General features: G+C 35.7%; 6 protein-coding genes across 7 annotated transcripts in view; 2 read left to right on the top strand and 4 right to left on the bottom strand.

Annotated features, from left to right (window-relative positions):
* LOC105232244 (uncharacterized) overlaps positions 1–10,768 on the bottom strand; it is a 55,745-nt gene extending 44,977 nt beyond the window's left edge. For both annotated transcript variants that reach the window (XM_049456659.1, XM_049456660.1), the window contains exon 1: positions 9,986–10,768. The gene's annotated coding sequence lies outside the window, so the exon portion shown is untranslated. The remainder of the gene's footprint in view (positions 1–9,985) is intronic.
* A 537-nt stretch (positions 10,769–11,305) lies between these two features.
* Positions 11,306–12,564, top strand: LOC105232201 (uncharacterized). The gene is made up of 2 exons (XM_011213829.4): positions 11,306–12,103; positions 12,176–12,564. The coding sequence occupies exons 1-2, from the start codon at positions 11,621–11,623 to the stop codon at positions 12,398–12,400; spliced, it is 708 nt and encodes a 235-aa protein (XP_011212131.1). The 5' UTR covers positions 11,306–11,620; the 3' UTR covers positions 12,401–12,564.
* A 2-nt stretch (positions 12,565–12,566) lies between these two features.
* LOC105232200 (pyruvate dehydrogenase E1 component subunit alpha, mitochondrial) lies at positions 12,567–14,523 on the bottom strand. Its single transcript, XM_011213828.4, has 6 exons — positions 14,260–14,523; positions 14,009–14,198; positions 13,738–13,940; positions 13,504–13,675; positions 13,124–13,446; positions 12,567–13,061 (listed from the first exon to the last, which is right to left on the bottom strand). The coding sequence occupies exons 1-6, from the start codon at positions 14,413–14,415 to the stop codon at positions 12,714–12,716; spliced, it is 1,392 nt and encodes a 463-aa protein (XP_011212130.2). The 5' UTR covers positions 14,416–14,523; the 3' UTR covers positions 12,567–12,713.
* Positions 14,524–14,656: 133 nt separating this feature from the next.
* On the bottom strand, positions 14,657–17,750 carry LOC105232199 (pyruvate dehydrogenase E1 component subunit alpha type II, mitochondrial). Its single transcript, XM_011213827.4, has 6 exons — positions 17,567–17,750; positions 17,282–17,350; positions 16,252–16,441; positions 15,977–16,179; positions 15,399–15,893; positions 14,657–15,335 (listed from the first exon to the last, which is right to left on the bottom strand). The coding sequence occupies exons 1-6, from the start codon at positions 17,624–17,626 to the stop codon at positions 15,153–15,155; spliced, it is 1,200 nt and encodes a 399-aa protein (XP_011212129.1). The 5' UTR covers positions 17,627–17,750; the 3' UTR covers positions 14,657–15,152.
* A 298-nt stretch (positions 17,751–18,048) lies between these two features.
* Positions 18,049–27,229, top strand: LOC105232198 (DNA-directed RNA polymerase III subunit RPC1). Its single transcript, XM_049456656.1, has 13 exons — positions 18,049–18,215; positions 18,275–18,404; positions 18,462–19,105; positions 19,175–20,259; positions 20,329–20,474; positions 24,070–24,487; positions 24,559–24,716; positions 24,784–25,061; positions 25,138–25,405; positions 25,502–25,642; positions 25,711–25,829; positions 25,894–26,401; positions 26,915–27,229. The coding sequence occupies exons 1-13, from the start codon at positions 18,172–18,174 to the stop codon at positions 27,107–27,109; spliced, it is 4,134 nt and encodes a 1,377-aa protein (XP_049312613.1). The 5' UTR covers positions 18,049–18,171; the 3' UTR covers positions 27,110–27,229.
* Positions 21,460–23,207, bottom strand: LOC105232197 (brachyurin). The gene is made up of 2 exons (XM_011213825.4): positions 22,917–23,207; positions 21,460–22,255 (listed from the first exon to the last, which is right to left on the bottom strand). Exons 1-2 carry the CDS (start codon positions 23,013–23,015, stop codon positions 21,518–21,520), a joined length of 837 nt encoding a protein of 278 aa, XP_011212127.1. The 5' UTR covers positions 23,016–23,207; the 3' UTR covers positions 21,460–21,517.
* Positions 27,230–27,290: the final 61 nt, after the last annotated feature.

The raw sequence follows: 27,290 nt of genomic DNA, 5'->3' as shown, positions 1-27,290 counted from the left end.
CGAATACAGAAGAAAAATGTCATATGTAGTTCACAAATTTGCTTGTGACAAATCCAAAAAAAAAAAATAAAATAAAAAAAATAAAAAGAAGAGAGAAGAATGCAAAAAACTGCTACAAATTGACCATAACATGAGCAATTGCTGTAAACAAATGAGCTTGAAATGTGTTCTTAAAATTGATTACACCGTTATTTCTAATACTTATTTCAACTTTTAATTGCAATCATTATTTCTTGTCTATTTAATCTGCATATTAAATCTCATATAATATATTATATCTTATGCAAACTCACATACATACATATAAGTATGTATACACAGTTGTTATTTTGTATGCAATTTATTAGCCTGCAGCGTGTAGTCAATAAATTCATTTACGGTGTTTTTGTTTAGACACAAAAGAAAACTTCTAAAAATTACAAACTGAACTATCTAAGAAAATTTTACGCAGTAATTTTATACAGTCATCGCATAAATCTCTCGCTGAATAGACAGTTATTAACGATTCTCAAAAAGTGGGTCTGATTTAAATCAGATTCTCAATAGCGAGAACAATATGCAATACTTTAATCGAAGTCGGTCTTCATTTCGTCGCTCTCTGCATATATTAGTGGATTTCAGTATTCAAAAAACCACGAATATGACGTGTTATCGGAACGAACTGCATGGAAAAGAGTCCAAAGAAATTTGTCTCTTGAAAGTAAAATGTTATCAAGAAATGCGTCAATACTAAGATTTTGTAGAGAGAAGAATATCAAAAGTTTCACCAGAACCTGCCTCTAAAGCTTGTTAGGCCAAGCACAAACCAGAAACCAGACCTTGTAACTGATAGCCAGGACAGTAGCTCTACTAAATAATAATAAAGTCATACAATTATACAAATTGTCTGATGAGTCAGTTAATTTAAACGAGATGTTACTGATATATAACTCTTGCCAACAGGTACTACTTCGGACTGAGTAGGCAACTGAGAAGTAAAGTCCTCTCTCGACAAACAATGACCAAATTCTACAAGTCACTCAACATCCGCGTCCTGCTATATGGTGCAAAGGCATGGACGAAGACAACATCTGATGAGTCCACCTTACAAGTTTTCAAGATAGAGGTTCTGCGGAAGATTTATGGTCCTTCGCGCATTGACAACGACAGACGATGGATTTATGAACTGTACGAGATATGCTTTAATGTTATAGTTCAGCGAATTAAGAAACAGCGCCTACGCTGGCTAAGTCAAGTCGTCCGATTGTTGAAAACACTCCAGCTCTGAGAATATACGACGCAGTACCCGCCAGGGTAACAGAGGAGCAAAAAGATCTCCACTTCGTTGGAAAGACCAGGTGGAAAAGAACTTGACTACAATTGGAATCTCCAATGGGTACCAAACACGAAAAGGAGGACGACTGACGTACTGTTGTAAACTCGACTATAACCGCATAAGCGGTGCCTACGCAATTAAAGAAGAAGATTATAAACTAAAAAAAAACACCTGAAGTGTGTCATATGACTTCCCCAAATCTCAAAAGTCAAAAAGAAAGAAACCTTAAAGACTCCATATAAGCCTCTTAGATCGTTACCGCGCTAAGAAGATAATATAAGGATCGAAACAAGTAGACTTATAAATACTTCTAAAACACATTGTTGTGAGAATAAGCTAAGGAACATTAATGAAGTAAAAGAATAAACTAAAAAGATTAGATCGGAGAAAACAAACATATGCTGGTATATAAATCTATATATACATCCGATTCAGATTGATGAGGAAATAAGCTCGGGATACGCTTACGAACTAGTGGAGAGGACCAAATAAGTTGGATTGGAGTAAAACCACTGGACGTCTAAACTTCAGTTGAAAAACTTGAGATTGAACAAAACTCATAGAGCGCTAACAAAGTGATAAAAGGCTTTAAACCTCGATTGGAGAAATGAAAAGTTTGGTGGTCTAACATTCCAGTTAAACAGCAAGAAGTTAGTCCTTAGAAAGAGCGTTCCTACATGTTTGAAAATAAAAAGTTGTCTAATACCCGAGTTATGCCGAAACATTGAACAGATGGAGAGGAAATAAGTTCATAGAAAGCAAAAAGAGTGGAAGCAAGGTTCAAGCACATTAGAATAGAAGAAAAAGAAACCTTGGTTGCAAAATATGCGATATAGTCTAACAAGTAGTACAGATTGAGGAATAAATAAACTCAGGGAGTGGTAACGAGATAGAACAAGGATCCAAACAACTATGGATCGGAGGAAAATAATATTTTGATCACCTAATTTCCGAGTTAAGCGGATATTTATAACAAATGAGTGAAAAAAACTGTGGAGAAGTAACAAGGTAAAGGTTTAGTTAAAGGGAAACTTGAAGTTTACAAGTTCTTAGTTATACTGATACATAGAAAATATTGTTGGGGATATAAGTAGCTCAAGAAAAAATGGTGAAAAGTGATCTAATGACGGATCCAAAGAAGGATAGATCAATTTAAGGAAAGAATAAGCTGAGGAAGCACCACAAAGTTAATTATGCTGCATTATTTAGAACAGATCGCGAGTTCCAGTAACGACATTCAATGATTTTTATTTGAAATTTTCAAAATTTGCTTGAAATAAACATAATTGATAAAATCTAAAAGTCAATGATATGAATTCGTTTAAAAAGGAATGTAGAAATAGAATGTGGAAGTCGATAAAAATTTTTATAGAATAATTTCGTATAATTTCCGATCGGAATAGCAAAAAATATCAATAATGGATTAGACAAAATGTACTTGATGCGGTGCAAACGAACATATACGAAGATGTTAATAGTATATACATAGAGACATATTTATATGCCTGACAGACATGCACACATATACACGAGTATATAAGGCATCACCTGCCAATACGAATAAATCAAGAGCTGTCTGTATATTTTGGTTTTTCGTTGGCATTCACTAGTCGCCAGCCATGAATGCGAGCAACCCATAAAAGATCCAAGATAAAGTCATGCATACAAACATTCACATGTATATATACATAAGTACATGTATGCATACATATATACAATGTTTAAGTTTGAGACATGTGTGTCGCAATCTCGCACTCGTACCTCAACCAGCTAAGGCCGTTATGCCTTGACAGATTAGGCTGCTGCTGCGTCGCCACTGCTTCTAAGCTTGCATAGATCCACCTAGTATTGTATATAGATTTTTTACACGGACACGCCACATCACATGCGGTTTCAGCACCCGAACCGTAATTATTCAATTTAAAAGCGTGCTCATACATTTACTCCGCTTCTGTCTTGTATATATGTATGTATGTATGTATCTATAGAAAACGCACAACAATAGCAAGTCGTTTGTATTTAATTGAAATGGATACAACAGTAGCAACGCTATGCCATGGAGAGGTTCAGACATAAAAACTTGTGAAAAAGAGTAATAAAAGAATAATTAGGCGACTTTTGTGTGCTCATAAAAACTATTTGAATAGTTAAATTGTGTACATACATGAGACAAAAATATTTATATGTATATTAATATACATGCGCTTTCAGTGACATAATACTTTCTTTCACTTCTGTGCCAGAGCGGTCCGATAAGTACTTAACCTCATCGCCTGATAATGCCACAAGTTTGAATTGCATTCTTTTAGTCTACTGCTGTCAAATATTTAGTCAAAACGGACTCGTGGGTTTCTTTAGACAACGTGGAGAAGTAAGATTTATCCGAAATATGGAGCCTCTAGTACACACTAAAGACTAAAAAATCAGTCGAATCTGGAGTTTACCCCGCGAACTTGCTTCGTAGAAGATTAAGGCTCTTCTATCAACCAGGAACCTGCTGTACAGCATTTTCTGAGATTCAGAAGCATGATCTACATCGCTTACCTGGAAAATGGTCACTACTGATATATCCACCGATACTCCAGATTTGATTCCGTGCACGTTCGGCACTTAAAGATGTCACTCGCCGAGCAGCAATTTTAATCGAATGAGCACATTATTGGCGCTACGGAAACCTCCTTTTCAGACTTCCAGAAAACGGATATTTCAGGTTTGGTATTAAAAGAAGGCTATGTAAAGAAAATCGATAGTTCTTGTACTTATCAGACCGTCTTCGTATATATAAACAGAACGTATCCACGCGTTCCATCAGCAATTGTTGTGTTTGTTTGCGCATTGCACATTAAGCAATCGCTAATCGCTTGTGTTATGCCCAGCCCCTCTTCCTAAAGCGTCTCTACCCCACGCCACACTTGGCAATAATCCAATCGAATTGTTGCCGTATAAGTTGCCCACAATTGCGGTCAAATATACTTGATCTCTGTGCGATGGCTTGTGGATAATAGCATTTTGCATTAGATATTGACGAGCCACGCTAAAAAAGTCGTAAAAATTTAGAAAATAACGGAAAACAGCATGCATGTGACTGCGCTGGAGTGTGATTAAAAAACTGCGTCGAATAAAATGCGTCAAACCGAATCATTTAACTTGCTTCTATATTGAAATGTGAATCCTACAAAAACGTCGCGTTCTGAAATCACCACAAGTCGGGTTTTCCTAACCTTTGAAGGAATGATGTCTCTACTTTCAAATTTTTTATACACTTCTTTTCGAATTTATTCGAGAAGTTTGGTTTTTTGTTTTGATGTGAACCTAAATAGAGTTTTAAAAGTTTCGAGCTACCAGCTACAATTGTTCAGATTTTATAGCAAGCCCTTTCGTGGCAGAAATGCACATAGACCTCTTGATTAATACAAGTTGGAAGCTTTATTATTTTGGTAGATTTTGACATAAGTAGTTCATAAAGGAAGCTTTTACAAACTAACATCGTATATTTTTGACTTCATACCTGATCACCTAGATCATGGAGTCGTCAAAAGGAACTCTGGCTGCTCCTTTTCTGACCATATACCGATGAGGGAGCTATGGGTGGGAAGAAGACGTTGGTGGAAAGAACCAGTGAGTTTATTTACGGATGGATCAAAGCTTGAGGAGAAGGTTGGTGGAGAGGTTTACTGTCAGGAGGTCTCTATCAACTCCATACTCAGACTTCCTGACTATTGCAGTGTCTTCCAAGCCGATGTTGCAGCCATTAAGGCAGCAGTTGGGCATCCTCCTTCAGAGAAGCGACCATTCACTCATATAGCAGAGCGGCGATAATAGCATTGAACTCATTTACAGTGCGTTCAGCGATGGGCAAGGAGTGCCTAACTCTGCTATCAATAGCATCGAGTATCCTTGTGATAAGACTGGTATAGGTACCGAGCCATAACGGAATCGCAGGAAATTATAAAGCTGAGAAGCTAGCAAAGAAAGTAGTATAGCTTTCATCAGCTATTAGTAGAATGGGAGCGGGTCGGTACTCAAGTATCCTCTTGTGTTGTCCTACTGTATAGCTGGGCTTCACGGAAGCTTGGCTGTCGCTTGCGCTGTCACAAAAGCCTTTTTGGCTCCAGATTGATCGTAGGAGATCTAGTGATCTCTTTGCTCTCAGTAAGGCTAGCCGCTCCCTAGTTGTGTAGGGCTTTTAACAGGCCATTGCTCTATTAGCGTCCATCGTATATTCTTCTGAGAAAGCGGATTCTCACCACCATCTTCTTGATGTCTAAACTTATTTCCGTCGCATGTTAGATCTTGCTATTTTAAGGCCATATATCTCTTACTAAATCGGAAACTTAACTCTCACTGATTAATCTGTACGAATAACCTCGAGTACTCCCAACCGATCTGTTACGCTTTATTCACAACTAGTTTATGATTGTAAAGCCACTCTTAAAATACACTCAAAATATTTTGTAAATATCAAAAAAGTTTGTGCACCTCTTACTCTAATGAATTTCATGTTAAATTGTTTCCGGTGTGAGTATTTGCATAAAACTTGAATGTTTACCGGCGGTGTTTTTGTTGTTTTTATCGTTATTTTTAGTATATTGTTTTCCTTGACGATCTATAAAGTGTTTGAGGTTTGAACAATGTACATATGTATTATTCAAATACCCGCACAGGGTAACACTTGTACTTTCTTCTTTTGCAAATTTTCATTGTTGCATTTTCTTCTTCTAATTTCGATATGCTATTGGCTTGAATATCAAGTATTATTGTGCGAACTCCAAGCTTTATAACTTTTTAATATTAACTCAGTTTGGCTCTCTCTATATAAAGTGTATTCATCGAATAGTCTGCGGATTGTATTGCTGAAGTTTGAAGTTTTTTAAGTTTATCGCTTAAAATGTAGCCCAGGCGTTTAGTTTTGAGGCCAGGTATAACTTCTTCTTCTTCTTTACTGGCGTAGACACCGCTTACGCGATTATAGCCGAGTCAACAACAGCGCGCCAGTCGTTTCTTCTCTTCGCTACGTGGCACCAATTGGATATTCCAAGCGAGGCCAGGTCCTTCTCCACTTGGTCCTTCCAACGGAGTGGAGGTCTTCCTCTTCCTCTGCTTCCCGCGGCGAGTACTGCGTCGAATACTTTCAGAGCTAGAGTGTTTTCATCCATCCGGCCAACATGACCTAGCCAGCGTAGCCGCTGTCTTTTAATTCGCTGAACTATGTCAATGTCGTCGTATATCTCGTACAGCTCATCGTTCCATCGAATGCGATATTCGCCGTGGCCAACGCGCAAAGGACCATAAATCTTTTGCAGAACTTTTCTCTCGAAAACTTGTAACGCCGACTCATCGGTTGTTGTCATCGTCACTTAGAGATAAATAATTTTTAAAAAATCTAGTTATATCGATATAATCAGCTGATAAAATAGGCAAACTTATGCAGACACTGAGCTTGAAATGTCAACGTATTGGAAGATGGTCGAAATCTCCCAATTCTAAAATTTGTGAGAGGGGTTTCATCACTTAAACGTACCATTGGTAGCTGCTCAACCAGCAACAACTCTATATGAGTGCTATCTTACCGATCTCTTGATCAGCTTCATAGCCTTTTATAAGAAATTTGAGCCGATAATATATAGATTTTGAATTGTAAGGTTAGATCTTCTGAGCATATGAAACCATTAGACGATATTAATGTTGGTTTGGTTAAGTCTTCTAAACAAATAGAAGCGCTCTGACACTTCCGGGTGCTTGGTAGTAGAGACACGGAACGCATCCCTTCAAAAATATGAGACATGTTTGCTTTCTGTTGATGTTTTGAATTGAAGTCCACTTGCGAAAAGATTAGTCAGCAAAATTTTGTTTTTCACATAGCTGGTTCCCTACAGGCCAACTGCCTGTTAAAGGACTGGTTAATTACCCAAAAACGCTATCAGAAATTTATGTTAAAGGCGGATTGACAAACCTAACCAAAACTCTTGTGTACATGTGATAGTTCATCCATAGAATTTCTTTCGCATAGGATTTCTTTTCGCATTTGCATTTCTAAATGAGTTGCATGGTGAGTGGGCATGTGTTAGTTTCCACGCAAATTTTTTCAATATATTGGAGTTTAGGTAATCACGCGTGACTTGCTCAATTGTTCATTAAGCATAGAAGGGGAAAAACGTTTTTATTTAAACGCTTGTAAATAATTCTTTATAGCCTTTTTCGCAGCACTTTACTTTTGAAGCGCAAACAAAAATATAAATTTCCAAAGAATGTCTTAAAAATGTTAATTGTTAATTAAAAAAACACTAGCTGCCTACTTTCTAGGCTTTAAGTTCATTTAAGTTTATATTGCAGAAAGGTTGGCAACATAGATACTTTCATATAAAAGATACATTTGGCTAATCGCCAAGCAATTAATTCTTGATTTATATGTAGTTTATGTATTTTCTTTTGAAGTGTGCATAAAACAACGAAGTATGTAAACATTTTATTTATTTACATATTTATTTATATATTACATGTACTTCTATCTATCTGCACTATATTGTATAGTTTTCCAGCAAAACTACGCGATTTTCTTTTGCTAAAAGCGCCAACTATTATCTGTCAGCATTTTCCGGCAATTGAAATGGAACGTTAAAACGATCAGATATTCATAGAAACACATTTATTTATAGTATATAAATTTGTAGCAAACTATGAGCATGTGTGCGTTTTAGCTAAATATTTGACTTAATTAACAGTCGAAAATATTTATATTGCATTTATAAATTTAAAAGGATGAAAAACGTCTTATGACTGGCGCCTACAGTCGATTGATTTATCGGCAGAGCGATAAATTTTTGTACGCACATGTCTCTATTTATTTGTATAAATAATACTGTGCTTTGAAAGATTGTTTTCTATTTGAAAAGTTAAAATCATTTGGCATTTTTTTTCGTGCTCTAGCATGTTAATTCAAACATTTTGAAAACAAATTTTTAAATGCCATTAATATGCATATTTTATGGCTGCTTTGTACAATTGAAATTACTAGTAATTTATGTGCGCATTTATTAGGCAACGTCATGTGAATGCATTTTCCCGCGTGCCTAGTTGCCGACGAATGCAGCGTACGCTTTTGTTTAAATGCCCACAAGTGATCCATATTCTTGGAAAATCCTTGTCCTCAGGTATAATTTATTGCACAGCTCAAGTGTCTAAACAAATTGTGCTCTGGCAATATTTGCGTTGCATTGAAGAAATATGAAAATATTACTATTTGGATTGAATTTACTATATATTTTTGTGACTCATACAGCAATAGGACGGCAAGTGCACCCGTATTAAACCATTAAAACGGGCATTGCGCAATTTTGAGATATTTTTTTTCTGCACATAACTGCTAACGCGGAGTGTGGAAAGTGCGTGGCCAACATTTTTTTAGGGCATGCATTCAATTTCTGAATATACAAATTTAAATTGATAGAAATCAACTGAACGGATGACGTTGTTTACAAGAAAAATTGTTCATATAAATATCGTAAAATTTATTGGCGCATAGAGTTGCGTGTGTATCGAAAAATTTTACTCATTTGTAAACATAATAATTTGTGCTAAGTAAATATTCAGTGTTTTAATTAGATTTGTAAGATGATTTGTTTTTGACTAGACTAAAGCGTAAAGTAAATGGATTTATTAGTTATCCAAATTTATTTCAAAATAAGGTCATCTCTACATATTCGTCTACAAATGGTTTTATGTTGCTTCTATTTGATCTTCAGTCAGTTTTTCACCTCAAGTTTAAATGAATCGTTTAATGTTAAAACAAAAACTTTTAAAGTGCAGTTATATAGTATGAAAAATTAAAAGTCACAAAAAATAAATTATATTTGGATTTTTTTGGATTTTCTACAAATTACATATTTTAAACCAGACTTGCTTTTTTCTAAATAAATATATAACAGTTTTGAAAACAAAAAGCAAAAAGTTCAAAAACAAGACAAAACCGTAACAAATTGGCCACCGAGACGGAAAATCTTTACAAATTAAAAATTAAAAAAAAAAGAATTTACAAAAAAATGCACTTTTTCTGACTTGCAAGTGGATATACATACATAACTGCTTAATCGATTAAAATGTAGTTGTTTTTGTGTGTGCCTGTTCTGCTTTCGTTTTGCAAAATCCCGGAAAGAATTTATTTAATTTCAGAAATATTTCACATAAAATGGTAAGATTTAACATCGGAAATGGAGCTAATAATTCAGAGTAAATGCTAATATTTTTTTCAAGTCTGCTTTATTTATCTACATAAATTCTATAAAGCTTACAAATTGCCAAATTAAAGTTCATGTCAAAAAACGTTAAGATTTAGTACAAATGGTAGATATTATTTTTTTTGCTCCTTTTTCCTAATTTTATTTCATTCTCTAAATTTTTTTTTATTTTTATTACTAAACCCTTTCAGCCCCAAAGGACTTTTTAAATGATGTCAAACATATATAGAAGTTGCTTCTAAGCAACATTGGGGCTAAAAGGGTTAATCATGATCATGAAGTTGATCTATAAGATGTGTATTTTAAAGAAGTTTTTGTGTATTTGACTTTTTAAACGATGTCAAACATAAATAGAAGTTGCTTATAAGCAACTTCGGGGCTGAAAGGGTTAAGTAATAATTTTAATTTAATAAAAGTAGTTTAAAAATTTACTTACTAATACATCCACTTTCTATGAAACTGTTATTGGTGTTTTTAAGAATTTATAAATTTTAACGAAGAAATTATTTATTTCTTTATTTCATTAATTTTTTGCATATTATTTTTTCAAACATCACACCGTATTTTTAGATGTTAATACGCTTCCCCATGTGTGCAATAAAAAACGGTATTTGTAATTAATATATCGATAAATTTTGATTTCGAATATAAAATATATATTTGAAATGATTTTGGCACTTTTCATCAAATATCAATCAGTAAATAAAACAAGTTTCAGAAATTATATTTTGTGACACACACGTATAGATATGTACACACAGATACACTCGCACGTTACACCCACTCAAATGACATTGGCTGATGTCGCCAAGAACTTAGCGGTCAAAAAAATTTATAACACCACATACAATTTTAATAATAAAACCATAGCACCGACACCACTAAAGGCACAACTAATGTCATATGAAAATAATATTTAACTTTCCAATAATAACACACAGGCGCCACTATTTTGATTGCCAATTCATAATAGTATTCAAACACTCGACAAGTAATTTTCACACGCGAAATTAGAAAAATATTAAAAACACGACACGCGTCACACAAAAAGCTTAAATATTTTCTAGTTTACTCTACATAAATATATATGATTTTAGTTAATTTATTCAAGACGAATAATTTTTGAAAATACCGAATTTGAAATACTTTTATCGAACGTTATACTCGGCGAAGCGGTTAAAGACTGAGCTGATATCCGTGGAAAGAACTAAAAGCGAGCGCGATCCAATTGAAGTGACTGCTAGCCAAAAGCAGCTGAGAGCAACAAAAACTAACGAGCTCATACGAATGTATGGGAGAGCGCATTGATCGGCGGTGATGTCGCTGATGTGCAAGGTGATTTCTTGTGAAGATGTGTTTTAAATATACAAAAATATGTTAATTCTTCAATGTGCACATGTGTTTATATACTAAGTTTGTATATGCATATATTTATGAAGATAAGAATAACAAGATAACTATGTACACATTTGTGAACACTTTTGAATTTCAGTCTTCTTGTGAGAACCCAAGCTCTTTTTGGATCCTATCCTATATATTCCTCCAATTCTTCTTATAACTGTATTTTAGAATTTTTTTCTGTATGCTTAAATTTAACTGAGAATTTTTCTATTTCCGCTTCCGCGCTCACGAGTAAGCTGTGAATTAAAAAATTCACAATAAGTGACAGTACCGATTTCTGTTTTTGTTTTCTTTTGTTATGTGCTTCTATTTTTCCTTGTATCACTTGTGATGGAGAGAGATATTGTTACTAATTTGGTTTCGCTTTTTATCGAAGATAAATTAGGGGTAATTTGCAAAGCTGTTCCTAATTCAAAACTATTAAAAAAAATTAAGGAAAATATATTTGATATTTCAATTACATTTAAAGTAAACAAGTGAAGGATATTAATGTGTATATCGATTATTTAGTTTTCTTTTACATCGCTAGTAAAGAAGTATACAAAACAACGAAAGTGATAATATCAATGAACATACGTAATAAAATTGTTATAAACATTTCTCCAACAAAATTTCACAACTATATTGCGTAGCTTTTAGTGTAGTTTATTAGTAAAGTTTAATCTTAAAAATGGCCACAAAATATGCTATGCTGGCACGGACATCACGTTTACAGTCGGTTGCATCGACTGAGGAGCTTGAAGAAGCTACAACAGAACTGCAGAATTTCACAGTTGCTGCTGGCACACTCATAAAAGTTGCATCAGAACAATCAGCTCCTACGGACGACTTACAAGTGTTTGTTTATGATCCAGTCCTCCGTGAACCCAACACAACGCGCAAATATCAATGCGCGCAAGATAGTTTATTGCCCGTGTCTGATGATTTGTGGCCATTTATCGTGAGCATACCAGAACCAAACCGTCGCTTGCAACTTGTACAAGATAGCAGTCGTTGTAACTGGTTATATACCGCAATGCCAGGTGATGTGGTTAGTGTGCCGGCTCGCTACTTTGATCGTGATGATTTTAGGCTTTTTGAGTGCATTATTTGTTATATTGGTCCAGTACCGGAAATACATCCAGTTGGTTATTTCTTTGGCTTGGAATTACTGGTTAGTTAACAGAAAATTCTAGATTACGTATATGCTGTTATATTTGTATATGCATACGATTTCCTATTTCAGGATGATGTTCAATCTCCACAAACAGCTGATATATCTTTTACAAGGAAATATTTCGAATGTGATGCGGATGCGGCAATATTTATTACAGCTGATCGCATTTTACCGACACCATTACCCCAAGATGAAGAAATCGAAAGTGCAAATGAAGCGCCAGAAAGTAGCTGGTCTTTAACTAATTTTATACAAAATACCGTAGATAGTATTCGTGCATCGCTGCCGTTATAGGTGCTAGCATTAAATTAATAACTGATAAGATGATATTTGGAGGAGATATTTCATGAAATTTCGTCATTTTTTTCATAAAGAATTCCATACTATATTTAATTTTAAATATAAATATAATAATTACTTATTTCGTAAATACATACATACATATACATATACATGAATATTTTGAATTTTACAGTTAAAAATTTATTTGAAATCATTACATAAATAGTGCATATATATGAAAGTAGAATTTTATAATTTATTTAATGCCTCAAAAGAAATTTATAACCATTTTTATTTCCTTTCTACTGTTTCTCGCTACTTGCAATTATTTCTTCTCGGGCTTGTCATCCGATTTTGATTTCTGATTGGATTTTTTACCTTTTTCCACGTCTTTTATCGCTTCCATCTGCGCCTCCCACTCCTTTATTTCGAATGGTATATCTTTAGGCTCCAATTTGGTGTCCGGTGTAAATGATTTCAACTTAATATGATCTTTTTCAAGTGTCTTGCCCGCATGGAAATGTTTATGTCGATTCCCGATCGTATCACGTATACCCACTTCCTTATTATCCATATATACATCTGCCCACAGTTCTTCCTTTTTTACTTCATTGGATTTCTTAGCCTTTTCAGCTGCTTCATCGATGCTCTTCCGAATGTCCTCATCTATTTTCTAAACAGCATACAAAAAATTATACATACATACATATGTATGTAAAGCTTTAATAATATTACTTTGCACTGATCCTCGGTTAATAAGCCTTGCGAGATAGTTATTTCTTTGAAATAACTTATAGGATCACGTTTGCTACGCACTTCCGCAACCTCATCGCGTGAACGGTAACTTGTCCCTGGATCCGACATTGAATGACCGAAATATCGATATGTATGCGCTTCTATGATAATTGGTCCTTCTTTTTGTACAAAGCCAATAGCGAACTCTGCAGCATTATGCATTGCCAAAATATTCATACCATCAACGTAAATACCAGGCAATGGCACACCACGTGTGTAATATTCAATCGAGCAGGAAGAACGATGCATTTTTGTGCCCATACCTATAGCAAGTCAACAGGAAACTGCAGACATTTAAATTTTTACTATTTACCACTTACCGTATTCATTATTTTCGCAAACAAAAATTACCGGCAAACGCCAAAGACACGCTATATTATATGCTTCAAATATTTGTCCTTGATTGGCGGCACCATCTCCGTACAAAGCCACACAAACATTGCCTTTCGCCTCATTTTTTAATGCAAGACCAATTCCAGCGCCCAAAGGCACCTATTACATTGTAAAATAGTATATAATAAATGCTAATGCCATAAAGATTTTTTCCTACTTGCCTGTGCACCCACAATGCCATTACCACCGTAGAATCTTTTATTGTACATATGCATGGAACCGCCTTTACCCCGCTGACAGCCCGCCTCACGTCCAGCCAATTCGGCGAGTATTTCCATGGGCTTAAGGCCCATCAAATAGCACCAACCATGGCAACGGTATGCCGTAATAAGGTGATCCGTGGGACGCATTGCAGCATGTATGCCTATTAAGTGCAGCAATTCCTAAGGTTTTCTTAAATTCTTAAACTGCATTCAACTATTATACACCTACCCACACAAACGGCTTCCTGTCCAGAATAGAGGTGGCAAAAACCGCGCACGAGTTTAGCCTTATACATAGCATTCGCAACAGTTTCCAAACGCCGTATGGTAGCCATTTGTTTATATATGCGTTCTGCTTGTTCCTTATTTATAGTTATGGTTTTAGATGGAAATGTTTCCAAGCGAATGCATTTGAATGTCTTAAATAGTATTTTATAATCAATGAATATAAAAAAACACTTTGTTTTTTATGCTACGTACATCGGGGATCTCGATAGTTGCCTCGCTGGCATAGTTGTGGTGCGGTGATTCCCTTTGCTCTTCGTATTCTTTGTAGAACCAACGAAATAGTCGCAAATCATACGACCAATTCTTGAACGATTGTCTGACTCTTGCACGCACAACGGCAGCCAACATGTTCAAAGCGGAAGTAATTGTTTTAATAATATTTGTACTAATATTTTTTTTTTACAAATATTTGTGCACATTAACGCAAAAGTTTACAAATAAATGTAAACATAAATTGGAATTTTTCAGATTTTTCAAAATAGGCCGAAATTGCCAACAGATTTTTTTATTTATTGAATTTACCCTAATTTATGTAATGGGTGTGCGATAACCCTGTAATATAAAAACATATTTTCCTCTTTTGTACATATTTTTCACTTTTATTTCGTTAATTTTTTGCAACTTCAGTTAAACTCCTTGCCAATAATGCAAATTGCAACTTTTAAAACTATATTATTCATTTACAAACATATCCCCGCTTTAATGGACAGTTTTAATTAATATACAATGATATTTTTGGTATTTACAAAACCAAAATAAAAATAAATGTATATTAAGTATTTTAGCTATGTATGCATTGGATAATTTGAAATGTTACCATCAAAAAATATCGCAAATTATATATAAGTCTAACTAGAATATCTCGTTATTAAGTCATTGTGTAATGATAACGTTGATTTCACTAATTTAACGTGTGTGTAAATACCATTTTATGTTAGAGAATTGCATACGTTTGTCTTTTGTGAATAATATGTTTGAATTTCACTAGTGATTCGGCTAGACTTTTATCTTATGGCTACAAGCAGACGTTGTTTTGTTGCTTAAACTTCGTTTTACAATTTTTAGCTACTTCAAATGCTAATGGCTTAGTGATTGACGCCTTTGCGTTGGGAAATATGCGCAATGTTATAGCTGCTTAAACCACGTATCTTTGGTTCCAAATTGTTTGAGTAAACATCAGTCCACAGACCGGTTACAGGCAGTTCTTTGTCATTCTTAGCGACTTGTGTGGCTTCGTCGATTTCCTTGCGCACCTTAGTATCGATTTCCTATAAAGAAAAATTAAATTGAATATATCGTACAGTGTATTTTCGCAATTTGTTTACACCCACCTTAATCTCATCAGCAGACAAAAGTCCGTGCTCAATGCACAACTCCTTGAACGATGTGATGGGATCACGCTTTTGACGCACTTCTTGGATTTCCTCACGTGTACGGTAGCTTGTACCGGGATCAGACATAGAGTGGCCGGAATAACGATAAGTATTGGTTTCCAATACAATTGGACCAACCTTATTCACATATTCGATGGCAAATTCGGTGGCACTACGTACAGCTAAAATATCCATACCATCAACCCAGATACCGGGTACTACATCACCGCGTGTATAGTAGTCAGTGTTGCTGGAGCCACGTGCCGTACTGGTACCCATAGCGTAATTATTATTTTCGCAAACGAAAATTGCCGGTAATTTCCACAAAGCAGCCATGTTATAAGACTCAAACACCTGACCTTGATTGGCAGCACCATCACCGTAAAGTGATAGGCAGACGCCGCCATTGCCTTTGTACTGGCAGGCGAGTGCAACGCCCGTACCAAGTGGTACCTAATGGATACAATATTTTAAAAGAAAGAATTTAGAAATATAATTATACATATATCTAATTTAATTAAGTGTATTTGACATACCTGTGCACCCACAATGCCATTACCACCGAAGAAGTTTGGCGCATACATGTGCATAGAGCCACCTTTGCCCAAGGCACAGCCACTCTGGCGACCAGTCAACTCAGCTAACACACCCACTGGTGGGACACCCATTAAATAGGTCCAACCGTGCACACGGTAAGCAGATATTATATTATCCTGTTCACGCATGGCGGCTTTCATGCCTAAAATAAAAATAAAAATAAAAGCAAAATTTTTAATATTGAAAGTTACTAATATTTAAATTTTCTACTCACCTACGGCACACGCCTCCTGGCCAGAGTACAAGTGGCAGAAACCACGAATGATTTTCTCCTTGTACAAATTACCAGCGGCAGTTTCGATACGACGAATCGTCTGCATTTGGGTGTAATATTTGGTTGCATCCTCTTTGGTCAGTGTGACGGTTGATTCGGGGCCTTTATCGAGCCTATGCAGCTTAAATGGCTGCATGAAAATGAAATTTGTTGAATAAAAAGTTCAACTTCTGAATCCTATACTATTATAGTCATTGAAGCCAATTTAAGTGGTTGTGGCTGATAGATAAAATAATAAAACTACAACATTTTTAATGAGATTGTAGATTATAGTTACTAAAACTTCCGACACTCGAGCTGTGAAGTGCAATCAGCTGTTTTCTTTACGTCTAATTGCCGGTAAAAATAATAAAGCCAGTTAACAATTAGCGGGATTGTTGTTGATGAGACTAATTATCTTCAAAAACCACTTGAAGGTGTTGGTTTTTGCTTTTACATGTGTGTACATACTTATGTACATATATGTTTTAGCATTTTATAAGCTGCTGTGAAAATATCGCTGATAAGCGGCCGACGGCAAACCACGCGACAAATTAGAAATGTAAAAAAAGCATCCGATAACAGCGTCAGTTGACGTGAACATAGCATGTCATTAATATTAGATTTGCTTCTAAATACATATGTATATGCATTTTTTTATTGTTCCTTACTACTTATTACTTTAATGACCTTCAGTATATTGTACACGCAATAGTAAGGGTAAAAATATGTACGCACATTTTTTTATCAATACCTTTGCTTTCGAAAAAAAAATCGTATTAATTGTTTACATGGTTTTGCTAAATATTTGCAATTTAGCCACCTGACAATTCTTTTTCATTCTATTTCTACAAAAAAAAAAATATCTACTACAGCGCTGCCCCCACAATGTTGTGTCAAAAGATGTTATGTAACAACACATGAAAGAAGTGGGGTAAAGAAGATAGAAGCTTATGCTTTGAGCAGGGTAAAGTGAGGGTGATACACTTACGCGATGAACTTGTACGGTCGCCTCCGTTGCGTATTTGTTCGATTTTTGTACACCAGATTGGGCGGCATTCTGGAATAAACCGAAAAAGGATGAATAATTCCTGCACATGTTAAAATTTGTGGTTTTAGTTTTAGCTGCCAATGCCGCTGCTGCTGGCTGATGTTGTAAGCTGCAGCTAACCAAAGGAGCTACATGCTGTCGCTGAAGCAGGTTCAACATGCTCCAACCAACGAGACGACGGCCACATGAAGTTGTCGTCGTCACCAGCATTCTGCGGTTACATACTTTTTGCAATTGTTTCGCCACGACTGGCAATTCGCTGCATCTGGAAAGTGTACGCAACATTTTTTCACTTTATCAAATCGTAAATTATCGTAAATTTAATATAAAATATGACTTTTTTCCACAACTCGAAATCGCGTAACACCTCGACCAAAAAGAACGTCACGGAATACACGAATGTCAAATGCGAAAAAACTGATAAGTGAAATTGCTGCGCTGCTTCTTCCTTTGCAAAACTGTGAATAACCAAGCGTAATCACAAGTCAGGCCATGGTGTTCTTCATGTTTTATGTGCAAAAGGCATTTTTATATACCAAAATTGTAATATTTTAAGTAATTTTCGAAAAAGCTAGTTCTTGTAATTTTTATATCTATAACATTAAAAATAAATTTAAAAGAAGACCTTACTGTAGGCAAATTCGAACAGCTGTTGAATAGGCCCTTATTTTTTCCCCTTCAGGGATGCATACAACACTGCTTAATGTTTTGACATTTATCGTACGCAAAAACAATAGGCGGCATGCTGTGGATTTCATGAATTAATCGCGTATTTCAAACAATTTTTGTTTATAGTAAAATAACTACTCTTTGAAAACAATTCCAACAAAATGCCGAAAGAGCAATTTCGTGAAGCTGATGTGATCAAAAAAATGTATATAAGAACTTTGCCAATGTCAATACAATTAAGTAATATGTGTGTATATGTTCTAGCTCCCATGTGCAGTTTTGTATCAGCAGTCCCGAAGAAATACAACAGGAATCACATTTGCGCATTGTTTCCAAAAATCTGTACCAGGGACAACGCGAGCCGGTGCCCTATGGCGTGCTGGATAAACGTATGGTAAGAATTTATATTTGTTTTTAAAGTAATAAATTGGTTACAGAGACTTTTTTGTAGGGTGTGAGCTCGAAAGACGCCACCTGTGACACATGCGGCCAAGGCCTAAATGAATGTATCGGTCATTTCGGTTATTTGGATCTTGCCTTGCCAGTATTCCATATTGGACACTTCCGGTCGACAATATCAATCTTGCAAATGATTTGTAAAAGCTGCTCGCATGTTATGCTTCGTGAAGTCGATAAGCGTATATATGAGAAAAAATTACTTAATCCAAATCTATCATATTTAGCAAAGAAATCTTTGCATGGGCAAATATTAAACAAAGCAAAGAAACAGACGAAATGCCCTAATTGTGAAGCACCCAATGGCGGTGTAAAGAAAGGGCCAGGTTTATTAAAAATTCTGCATGATCCCTGTAAGGGGAAGAAACCGGACGCTTTAATGACCGATGCGCTAAATGAATTGCTGCAAGCAACTGAAAATAATCGCGAATTGCAACAAATGCTGACGTCATACAATCAAGTTGAGGAGCTTAATCCTTTAACCGTATTGGAATTATTCAAAACAATACCGAAAAACGATATACCACTTTTGGGTATGACTTCTGACGATGCCAGTCCGGCAAATTTGATCGTGACACGTGTTTTCGTGCCACCGGTATGCATACGTCCCTCTGTGCTGTCCGAGGTAAAAGCAGGCACGTAAGTAATCTAATATGGTAAATTAAAAAAAAAAAAATGTGTATACAAGTTTAATTAATTACTCTACAGCACCGAAGATGACTTGACCATGAAGCAAAGTGAAATTTTACTTATCAACGATGTTATACAGAAACATATGACGGGTGGTGGCAAAATTGAGCTCATTCAAGAAGATTGGGATTTTTTACAACTTCACGTTGCGCTATACTTTCACAGTGAAATTTCTGGTATTCCACTAAATATGGCACCCAAGAAGACCACACGCGGCATTGTTCAACGTTTGAAAGGCAAACAGGGCCGATTTCGCGGTAATCTCTCTGGCAAACGTGTGGACTTCTCCGGCCGTACCGTAATCTCACCAGATCCTAACCTCATGATACACCAAGTAGGTGTACCTGAGCGTGTTGCTAAAATACTTACCTATCCGGAACGTGTAAATCCCGCTAATATACAAAAAATGAAAGAGTTGGTGAAAAATGGCACACAGAAGCATCCGGGTGCCAATTATGTACAACAACGTGGCTCCACATTCAAAAAGTATCTTGCTTACGGCAATCGTGACAAAGTAGCGCACGACTTAAAGTGTGGTGACATAGTGGAAAGGCATTTATGCGATGGCGATATAGTGCTCTTCAATCGCCAACCATCACTACATAAAATGTCGATTATGTGTCACCAAGCTAAGGTGCAGCCACAACGTACATTCCGTTTCAACGAGTGTGCTTGTACGCCATATAACGCAGATTTCGACGGCGATGAAATGAATTTACACTTGCCACAAACGGAGGAGGCGCGTGCAGAGGCGCTAATACTAATGGGCAATAAATCGAATCTGATAACACCGAAAAATGGTGAAATACTCATTGCGGCAACACAAGATTTCATAACTGGTGGCTATTTGCTCACGCAAAAAGATGAATTTCTGACCAAGGAGCAAGCAATGCAATTAGCTGCATGCTTTCTAGCCGGACCCGATGCCAATATGCGCATCGATATGCCGCCACCGGCAATATTGAAGCCACGAAAACTCTGGACAGGCAAGCAAATATTCAGTCTACTATTACGTCCGAACAAAGAATGTCCGGTGATGGCGAATTTGATAACCAAAGGCCGTAATTATACATCTAACTATGATCTATGTATACGAGATTCGTGTAAGTTATTTGTAGTAATATCAATTATGTCTAATTTTAATATAAAATTTCGTTACACTGCTATTTTAGGGGTGATTATACGTAACTCGGAGCTAATTTGTGGTTCAATGGATAAAAGCACTTTGGGTTCAGGCACCAAAAACTGCATATTCTATGTTATACTCCGTGACTTTGGTGAACTATATGCTACCAAATGCATGTGGAGGTTGGCAAGAGTAAGTAAAATACTTTACCTTAACTAATATCAACTAAAATATCACTTAAAAATTTAATGATCATTTATTGATTTTTATTTTGTACTCCAGAAAATTTAAAGAAAATTTTCAAACCAAAATATCGAATTAAAAATTAAAATTATTATTTAAATTTAAATTAAAGGAAATTTTTAATCCAAAATTAAAAATTAAATGTTTAATACATAAAAATTTCACTTTTTAATATAAAAATTTCCCCTTTTTATTATAAAAATTTTTAGTTTATAAATATTTCAATTTTTGAATATATAAAAATATATTTTTTTAAACAGAACCATTCATCATTCTTTTAGCACTATAAAATTTATATAAATAACAAAATTCAAAAACTTCCACTTTCCTCTGACAATAATTGATTTTGTCATTAGTATGGCATATCTTTTCATATATATTTTGTTGTAGCCAATCATTATCAGTCTAATTACTCCTTAAGCTTGTGAAAGCATTCTTTTAATTTCCTATTGAAAACAAAAATGTTTTAAATGAAGAAATTAGTATTAACAATCAGAGGAGCGATTACAATTGCTTGCAAAAAACCCAACCGCTCACAACGCAATTTGTTCCAATCAGCTAAAATGAAATAAAAGTATCATATTATCGAAACTCAGTAAATCCCCAAAGACATTTATTTTTAATTTAGTAACACTGCTTGAGAAAAATATAACTTGAACACTACTGATTGGTTTACAATTATTTTCGTATCTTATCTTAATAAGAATTGAAGTACATACGAGAAATAATTACGAGATTAAAACCAATGTATATTTATGTGTAAAACCATCAATTGCCTGCAAAAACTAATATTTTTCTAAGAAAAACTCGAAACTATTTTATTTACAGAACTGGGTGTTTGCTTAACACATATACCTGATAATTTATGAGACAAAAATTCTTTACACCAACAATTTATTAATGTTCTAGGTTAGGTTTTTATAAAAAACAGAAATTAGTTTGAAAATCATAGCACAGTTTATTCCATTTATAACTCAAGCATAAGCCCGCAATCAATAACTATTGAAGTCAATACCCGTCACCTGTGAAATGTAACTCAGGAACGATGTTAAACGGGCATAACCAGATGGATACTTCATAGTGCACATATCTTCTGCCACAAATGAGTTTATACCGATCTGCATCCAGTTGCCATTCAAATCGCGTGTTATTAGCGGTCCACCAGAATCCCCACTACATATCGACATGTCAGTGCCATTTTCGCCTTGCGCGCATAGCGTTGAAGGTATCACTACGCTCGTGCCAAATACGTCGCCGCATTTACTATTATTGATAATCTGCACTTGTGCGTACAATAATAAGTTTGAGGATTCCAAATAATCATCGTCGGTGAAGCCGAAACCCGCAATTGTGGCTACTTGTCCAATAAAATTGAAATTCGCATAATCATTTGTCACCAATTGTATGGGTTGTATAGTTCTGCTGAATGTCAATGTTGTTGGTAGCTGAATTAATGATACATCATTATTTAGTGTCGAACTATCGTAATTCGGGTTTATATACAGCTGGGTTGCGGTCATATTTAAAGCGTTGGGATTATTAAGCAGCACAGTACCGAACATAATAAATACAGATGTTAGGCCATAAGTACAATGTCCCGCGGTGAGCACCCAATTTGCTGCGATAATTGAACCGCCACATAGCAAATCTTCGATTGGATCTTTTTTCAAAATTACTTGCCAGGGAAATTGACCAAGTGATGCCGGGCTACCCGATACAATGCGATTTTGCTGTTGACATAAAAAAAATACAAAATTAAGTCATACGTCACTAATGATTTAAACAAAAGATTTTAAAAAAATTTTAAATTTATACTTTATGATTAAAAAAAAAATCACACTATTATACATACATTAATTGTATTATTATATAAATGTTCATTCTGATCATATTTTTCCCAAATGAGTTTAAAACATATTTCCACCTAACTTTATTTGCATTAAAATACAAGAGAGCTGCAATCGGAAGTGAAATAGAAAATTTGAACTATCGCTTTAATTTTATTTCCGCATTGCCAACTGTGCAATTTATGAAATACAATATTAGAGTTTCAATGGAAACACACTTTCCTCTTTGCAAACATTGAGATATATGTGGAAAATTATTATTATTTTTTACTATTATTGGCATAAATACGTATTCAACCACGTCCAAAGTTATTAAAGTAAATATTGCGCGCTTCTGTAAAAATGTAAATTCAAGTGTTTGTAGTACGCTCGAATGCTGTGAAAATTTATTTCGTCCATACACTTTTTACACGGATAGATTTAAATTATTTTATTTAAAAAATCACACATTTTCATTATTAATCATATCCATTAAAAATCTTAACTACCAGTCCATTTTTATTTTAAATTCCACAAATTAAACTTTTAAATATTTCGAACTCACAATTTCACCCAAATCTGTCCGTGGCTCTATATAGGCCTGTGCAACCGCGAGTAGCATTATGCTCGTTAGGCACAGACATGCCAGAATTTCAACTCTCATTGTAATAAAATTTTCAGTAGAAACCACGGTAATTGGTTTTTAGTAGAAGCGACAATAATTGGCCACAACAACCAGCACTTTGCGAAATCACGACAAACTGCTCTGACGCGTCGACCGTTGCCAAGTTTTATAAACCGATTAATACTTTCGTACTCCAGTGATTAAGGCATACTATCTCTAAATGTTTCCCGCTACGGTTTTATATATGCATATCTACATTCACACATTCCTTGGTTTTTATCATAAGTTCTAAAAAATGAAAATTTTTGCCATGAGAAAGGCAATGCTATCTCTTTTGTACACTTTGTACTTTTTAATTGTTTAATTCATTCATCAAATATTGTTATTCAATATCTTATCGGCCCAACAGGTGCTGTGCTCTCTTAATTATAGTGTTTACGACATGTTTTGTCTTTGCTAAAAATTTAATGATAGCAACTATCAGCTGTTTACTAAATTTTGTGTAATTTCTGTACAAATCCGGGAAGCAATTTCAATCAATTTTAGTTATAATTGCTCTTGTATTTTTATGATACAAGCGTATATGTCTGCCTTTGTATACCAACGAGTTATCGCTGCTTTCTATTAGTATCGTCAGAATTTTATTTATAGAAATTCGATACTTCTTTAATTTTATAACGGTAATTGGGGTATTTGTTTGTTGTTTCAAGGAATTAACGGAAATTATGGATGTTCATACGTATATTTTTTCGTTATTGAGAGTTGATTTATAGACACTGCCTCATATCAAGTTACCCTCATAAAGAACCGTAAATAAGTTTTAGTTCCGACTTCTACGTGCTCCGAACTGGTTCTGGGCAGGCTCCACTATATTTGAATTAGAGTGCTAAGCCGACGCTTTTTTGTTGTTGTAACAGCAGAAAATAATCCTGAAATAATTTCAAGGTATGGTGCCGTGTTGACAATCCTTTATGATTCATAGTGTAGAGATTCCTACCGACAGACTTAACACGGCAGCTGTTCCTAATATTGTAGTTGGTGTGCTATACAGTCGAGTCTAAGTAATCAAGAACAAATTATTATATATTTGCAGATCGCTTCATATTTCATACAAAATCGTGGCTTCTCCTTCGGCATCAGCGATGTAACACCCAGCAATAAGTTGTTGGAGGAAAAACAAAAGCTATTAGAAAATGGCTATGCCAAATGCAATGAATACATTTTGGAAATGAAGAAAGGTACACTACAATGTCAACCAGGTTGTACACCGGAACAAACATTGGAGGCGGTAATGCTGCGTGAACTGTCTTCTATACGTGAACAGGCAGCTAAAGCTTGCTTCCGTGAGCTGCATCCCACTAATAGTGCACTTATTATGGCGCTGTCCGGTTCCAAGGGCTCCAACATCAATATATCACAGATGATTGCTTGCGTCGGCCAACAGGCTATCAATGGCAAGCGTGTGCCAAATGGATTTGAAAATCGTGCTCTGCCACATTTCGAAAAATTCTGTAAGTGCAATAATAAATTGATATTTTTTTAATTTTCTTACGTTAATTTTAAATAATTTTTTTCGAAATAGCCGCCATACCGGCAGCACGTGGTTTCGTACAAAATAGTTTCTACTCGGGTCTGACCCCTACGGAATTTTTCTTTCATACTATGGCTGGACGTGAGGGTTTGGTCGATACGGCTGTGAAAACGGCCGAGACTGGTTATTTGCAGCGTCGTTTGGTGAAGGTATTTTTTCCTATAAATATTAAGAGTTTTTGTTTATATATATAATAATTCCACCACATGTCACTAGTGCCTGGAAGATCTGGTTGTACACTACGATGGATCTGTACGTAATGCTATAGGTGAAATAGTTGAGTTGATATATGGTGGCGACGGCCTAGACCCCGTTTTCATGGAAGTCAAAAATAAACCTGTAGATTTGGTACGTCAACTAAATCATTTGCGCGCCACCGTGCCCGATCGTAAAAGCACACCGCAAGCCGCAGCGGATATTTCACCAGTAGTGCGTAAAATACTCACCGAGGATGAATTCACCATGAGTCGCAAAGATTTTCAAAGCGAAATTATGTAAGAAATCTAATATAATATATATGTACCATATGTGTGCGAAGATAGTAAAATTGTATTTGCTTTACAACAACAGCACATTTATCGAAAAAGTCGCGCAAAAAATCGCCAATGTACAAGCCAAATACCGACGTCACCCGAAATTGGCTAACGAAATTGAACGCCTGACTGAGGAACAAATTCGCACATTTATGCGTTGGGTCAATGACAAATACAATCGTGCTGTAACTGAACCTGGCACTGCTGTGGGCGCTGTTGCGGCGCAAAGTATTGGTGAGCCGGGCACACAGATGACATTGAAAACTTTCCATTTTGCTGGTGTCGCGTCGATGAACATTACACAGGTGTGTATGAAGAATGAGAAACCACAATAAATAGAAAATATTTAAAATAGCTTAAATCAATTTATAATAAAAATATACAATTTTTCTTATATACAGGGCGTGCCACGTATTGTCGAAATTATTAATGCTACAAAAACCATTTCAACGCCTATTATAACTGCTGAAATTGAGAATAACACCAGCATGGAGTTTGCGCGTAAAGTGAAGGCGCGCATTGAGAAGACTACGCTCGGCGAGGTAAGTCCCATGGCAGCAGTAACATTATATCAACTATATTCGTTATTTTAAATAACATTTCCATGCAGATTTCATCTTACATCGAGGAGGTCTACAGGCCAGATGACTGTTTCTTAGTTATACGCTTGGATTTAAACCGCATAAAGGTTTTAGGTTTAGAGATTAATGCCGAAACAGTCCGTTACTCGTAAGTAAACACAGTTAACCAACTAAATTATTGAATTTTAACCGCTACTTACGTTACATACCAGCATCTGTACATCGAAGCTGCGCATCAAACCGGCGTTAGTAGATGTTGTCGGCTCTTCAGTAATAACCGTACACATTGATACCTCCAAACATGGCGCCACACTCAACGCCGAACTGCAACGCCTCACCATATCCATACAAAATGTCGTCGTTGCTGGTTTGCCAAATATTTCACGCGCTGTCATCGCTATTGACGATGCACACACGCCGGCCACATATAAACTTTGTATTGAGGGCGCAGGCTTACGTGATGTTATGGCCACTTTTGGTGTTGTCGGCGCACACACCAAGAGCAACAATATCTGGGAAGTTTATAATACGTTGGGTATTGAGGCTGCGCGCACCACCATCATGACGGAAATCACGGATGTGATGGAAGGCCATGGCATGAGTGTTGATCATCGTCATATTATGCTGCTGGCCAGTCAGATGACGTCGCGCGGTGAAGTGTTGGGCATAACGCGACATGGTTTGGCCAAAATGCGTGAAAGTGTCTTCAATCTGGCTTCGGTAAGTGTTGAAAATAAATTATTTTATTTTTCTATTTGGAGTGAACCTGACCCTTCATCCACCTGTGATATTTTTTTCGAAAATAACCTAAAAAAGAACGATAGTTTTCTAACAAATGGCCCCAAAAACCTCTAAATTTCTATAATATCATGAAGGTTCTTATGACCTAACATTGAAAAATGTATTTCCCAGCAACAAATTTTGTGATCAATTTTATACCTGATACATCTAAATTTGCTGCATCCAATTACTTTGTTGTTGTTGTTGCTGCTGTAACGGTAGAAAACATTAGTGAAGTAATTCGGAAGAGTGCTGTCGATTGGACAATCCTTGATAGGATAAAACCCAGTATCCTAAAACAATAGCAAATCTCTTTCGATATCAAAACATCATCTGTTCATAACCCCGCCTTATAAAATTTCCCCAACTACCTCCATCCCCTTTTCATAATTTTGAAAATCATCGCTTAAACCACCGCCAAAATAACCCGTTACTTAAAAAATTGCCTTTCAGTTTGAAAAAACCGCCGATCATTTATTCGATGCCGCCTACTTTGGTCAAACGGATGCCGTGGATGGTGTCTCCGAGCGTATTATACTGGGCATGCCCGCCTCCATTGGTACCGGACTCTTTAAACTTATACACAATCATGAGGACACCGCATTGCCAGAAGTGGAACCGCCATTATTTCATGCTGTATCAGCGTGACCTCTGTGGTAAATGAACTATACCAAATCGGTGATATTTATGTATGTAATTTATTGCAAGAAAAACTGTCAGTTCTACGGATGTAGTGGACGAAACGCAAAATAAATTTCTGAAAAATAACTATACTAAGAAATAAGTAATTCTAACAAAATACTTAGCAACTGAAAGTCGTTTAATGGGT

The sequence above is a fragment of the Bactrocera dorsalis genome, chromosome 4 (genome assembly GCF_023373825.1).
Source record: "Bactrocera dorsalis isolate Fly_Bdor chromosome 4, ASM2337382v1, whole genome shotgun sequence".
In the NCBI taxonomy this organism is placed as follows: domain Eukaryota; kingdom Metazoa; phylum Arthropoda; class Insecta; order Diptera; family Tephritidae; genus Bactrocera; species Bactrocera dorsalis.
This window is presented reverse-complemented; position numbering and strand designations above follow the sequence as displayed.

Bases quoted from the DNA above. Each gene is read 5' to 3' on its own strand.
- LOC105232201 (XM_011213829.4), top strand. From the start codon at position 11,621: ATGGCCACAAAATATGCTATGCTGGCACGGACATCACGTTTACAGTCG. The intron at 12,104-12,175 runs GTTAGTTAACAG...TTCCTATTTCAG, and splicing joins TCTTTGGCTTGGAATTACTG to GATGATGTTCAATCTCCACA.
- LOC105232200 (XM_011213828.4), bottom strand. From the start codon at position 14,415: ATGTTGGCTGCCGTTGTGCGTGCAAGAGTCAGACAATCGTTCAAGAAT. The intron at 13,941-14,008 runs GTAGGTGTATAA...TGCACTTAATAG, and splicing joins ACAGGAAGCCGTTTGTGTGG to GCATACATGCTGCAATGCGT. The intron at 13,676-13,737 runs GCAAGTAGGAAA...ACAATGTAATAG, and splicing joins ATGGCATTGTGGGTGCACAG to GTGCCTTTGGGCGCTGGAAT.
- LOC105232199 (XM_011213827.4), bottom strand. From the start codon at position 17,626: ATGTTGCGTACACTTTCCAGATGCAGCGAATTGCCAGTCGTGGCGAAA. The intron at 16,442-17,281 runs GTAAGTGTATCA...ATTTTCATGCAG, and splicing joins CGACCGTACAAGTTCATCGC to CCATTTAAGCTGCATAGGCT. The intron at 16,180-16,251 runs GTGAGTAGAAAA...TTTTTATTTTAG, and splicing joins CCAGGAGGCGTGTGCCGTAG to GCATGAAAGCCGCCATGCGT.
- LOC105232198 (XM_049456656.1), top strand. From the start codon at position 18,172: ATGCCGAAAGAGCAATTTCGTGAAGCTGATGTGATCAAAAAAAT. The intron at 19,106-19,174 runs GTAAGTAATCTA...ATTACTCTACAG, and splicing joins TCCGAGGTAAAAGCAGGCAC to CACCGAAGATGACTTGACCA. The intron at 20,260-20,328 runs GTAAGTTATTTG...CTGCTATTTTAG, and splicing joins TCTATGTATACGAGATTCGT to GGGTGATTATACGTAACTCG.
- LOC105232197 (XM_011213825.4), bottom strand. From the start codon at position 23,015: ATGAGAGTTGAAATTCTGGCATGTCTGTGCCTAACGAGCATAATGCTA. The intron at 22,256-22,916 runs GTGAGTTCGAAA...TTATGTCAACAG, and splicing joins GGACAGATTTGGGTGAAATT to CAAAATCGCATTGTATCGGG.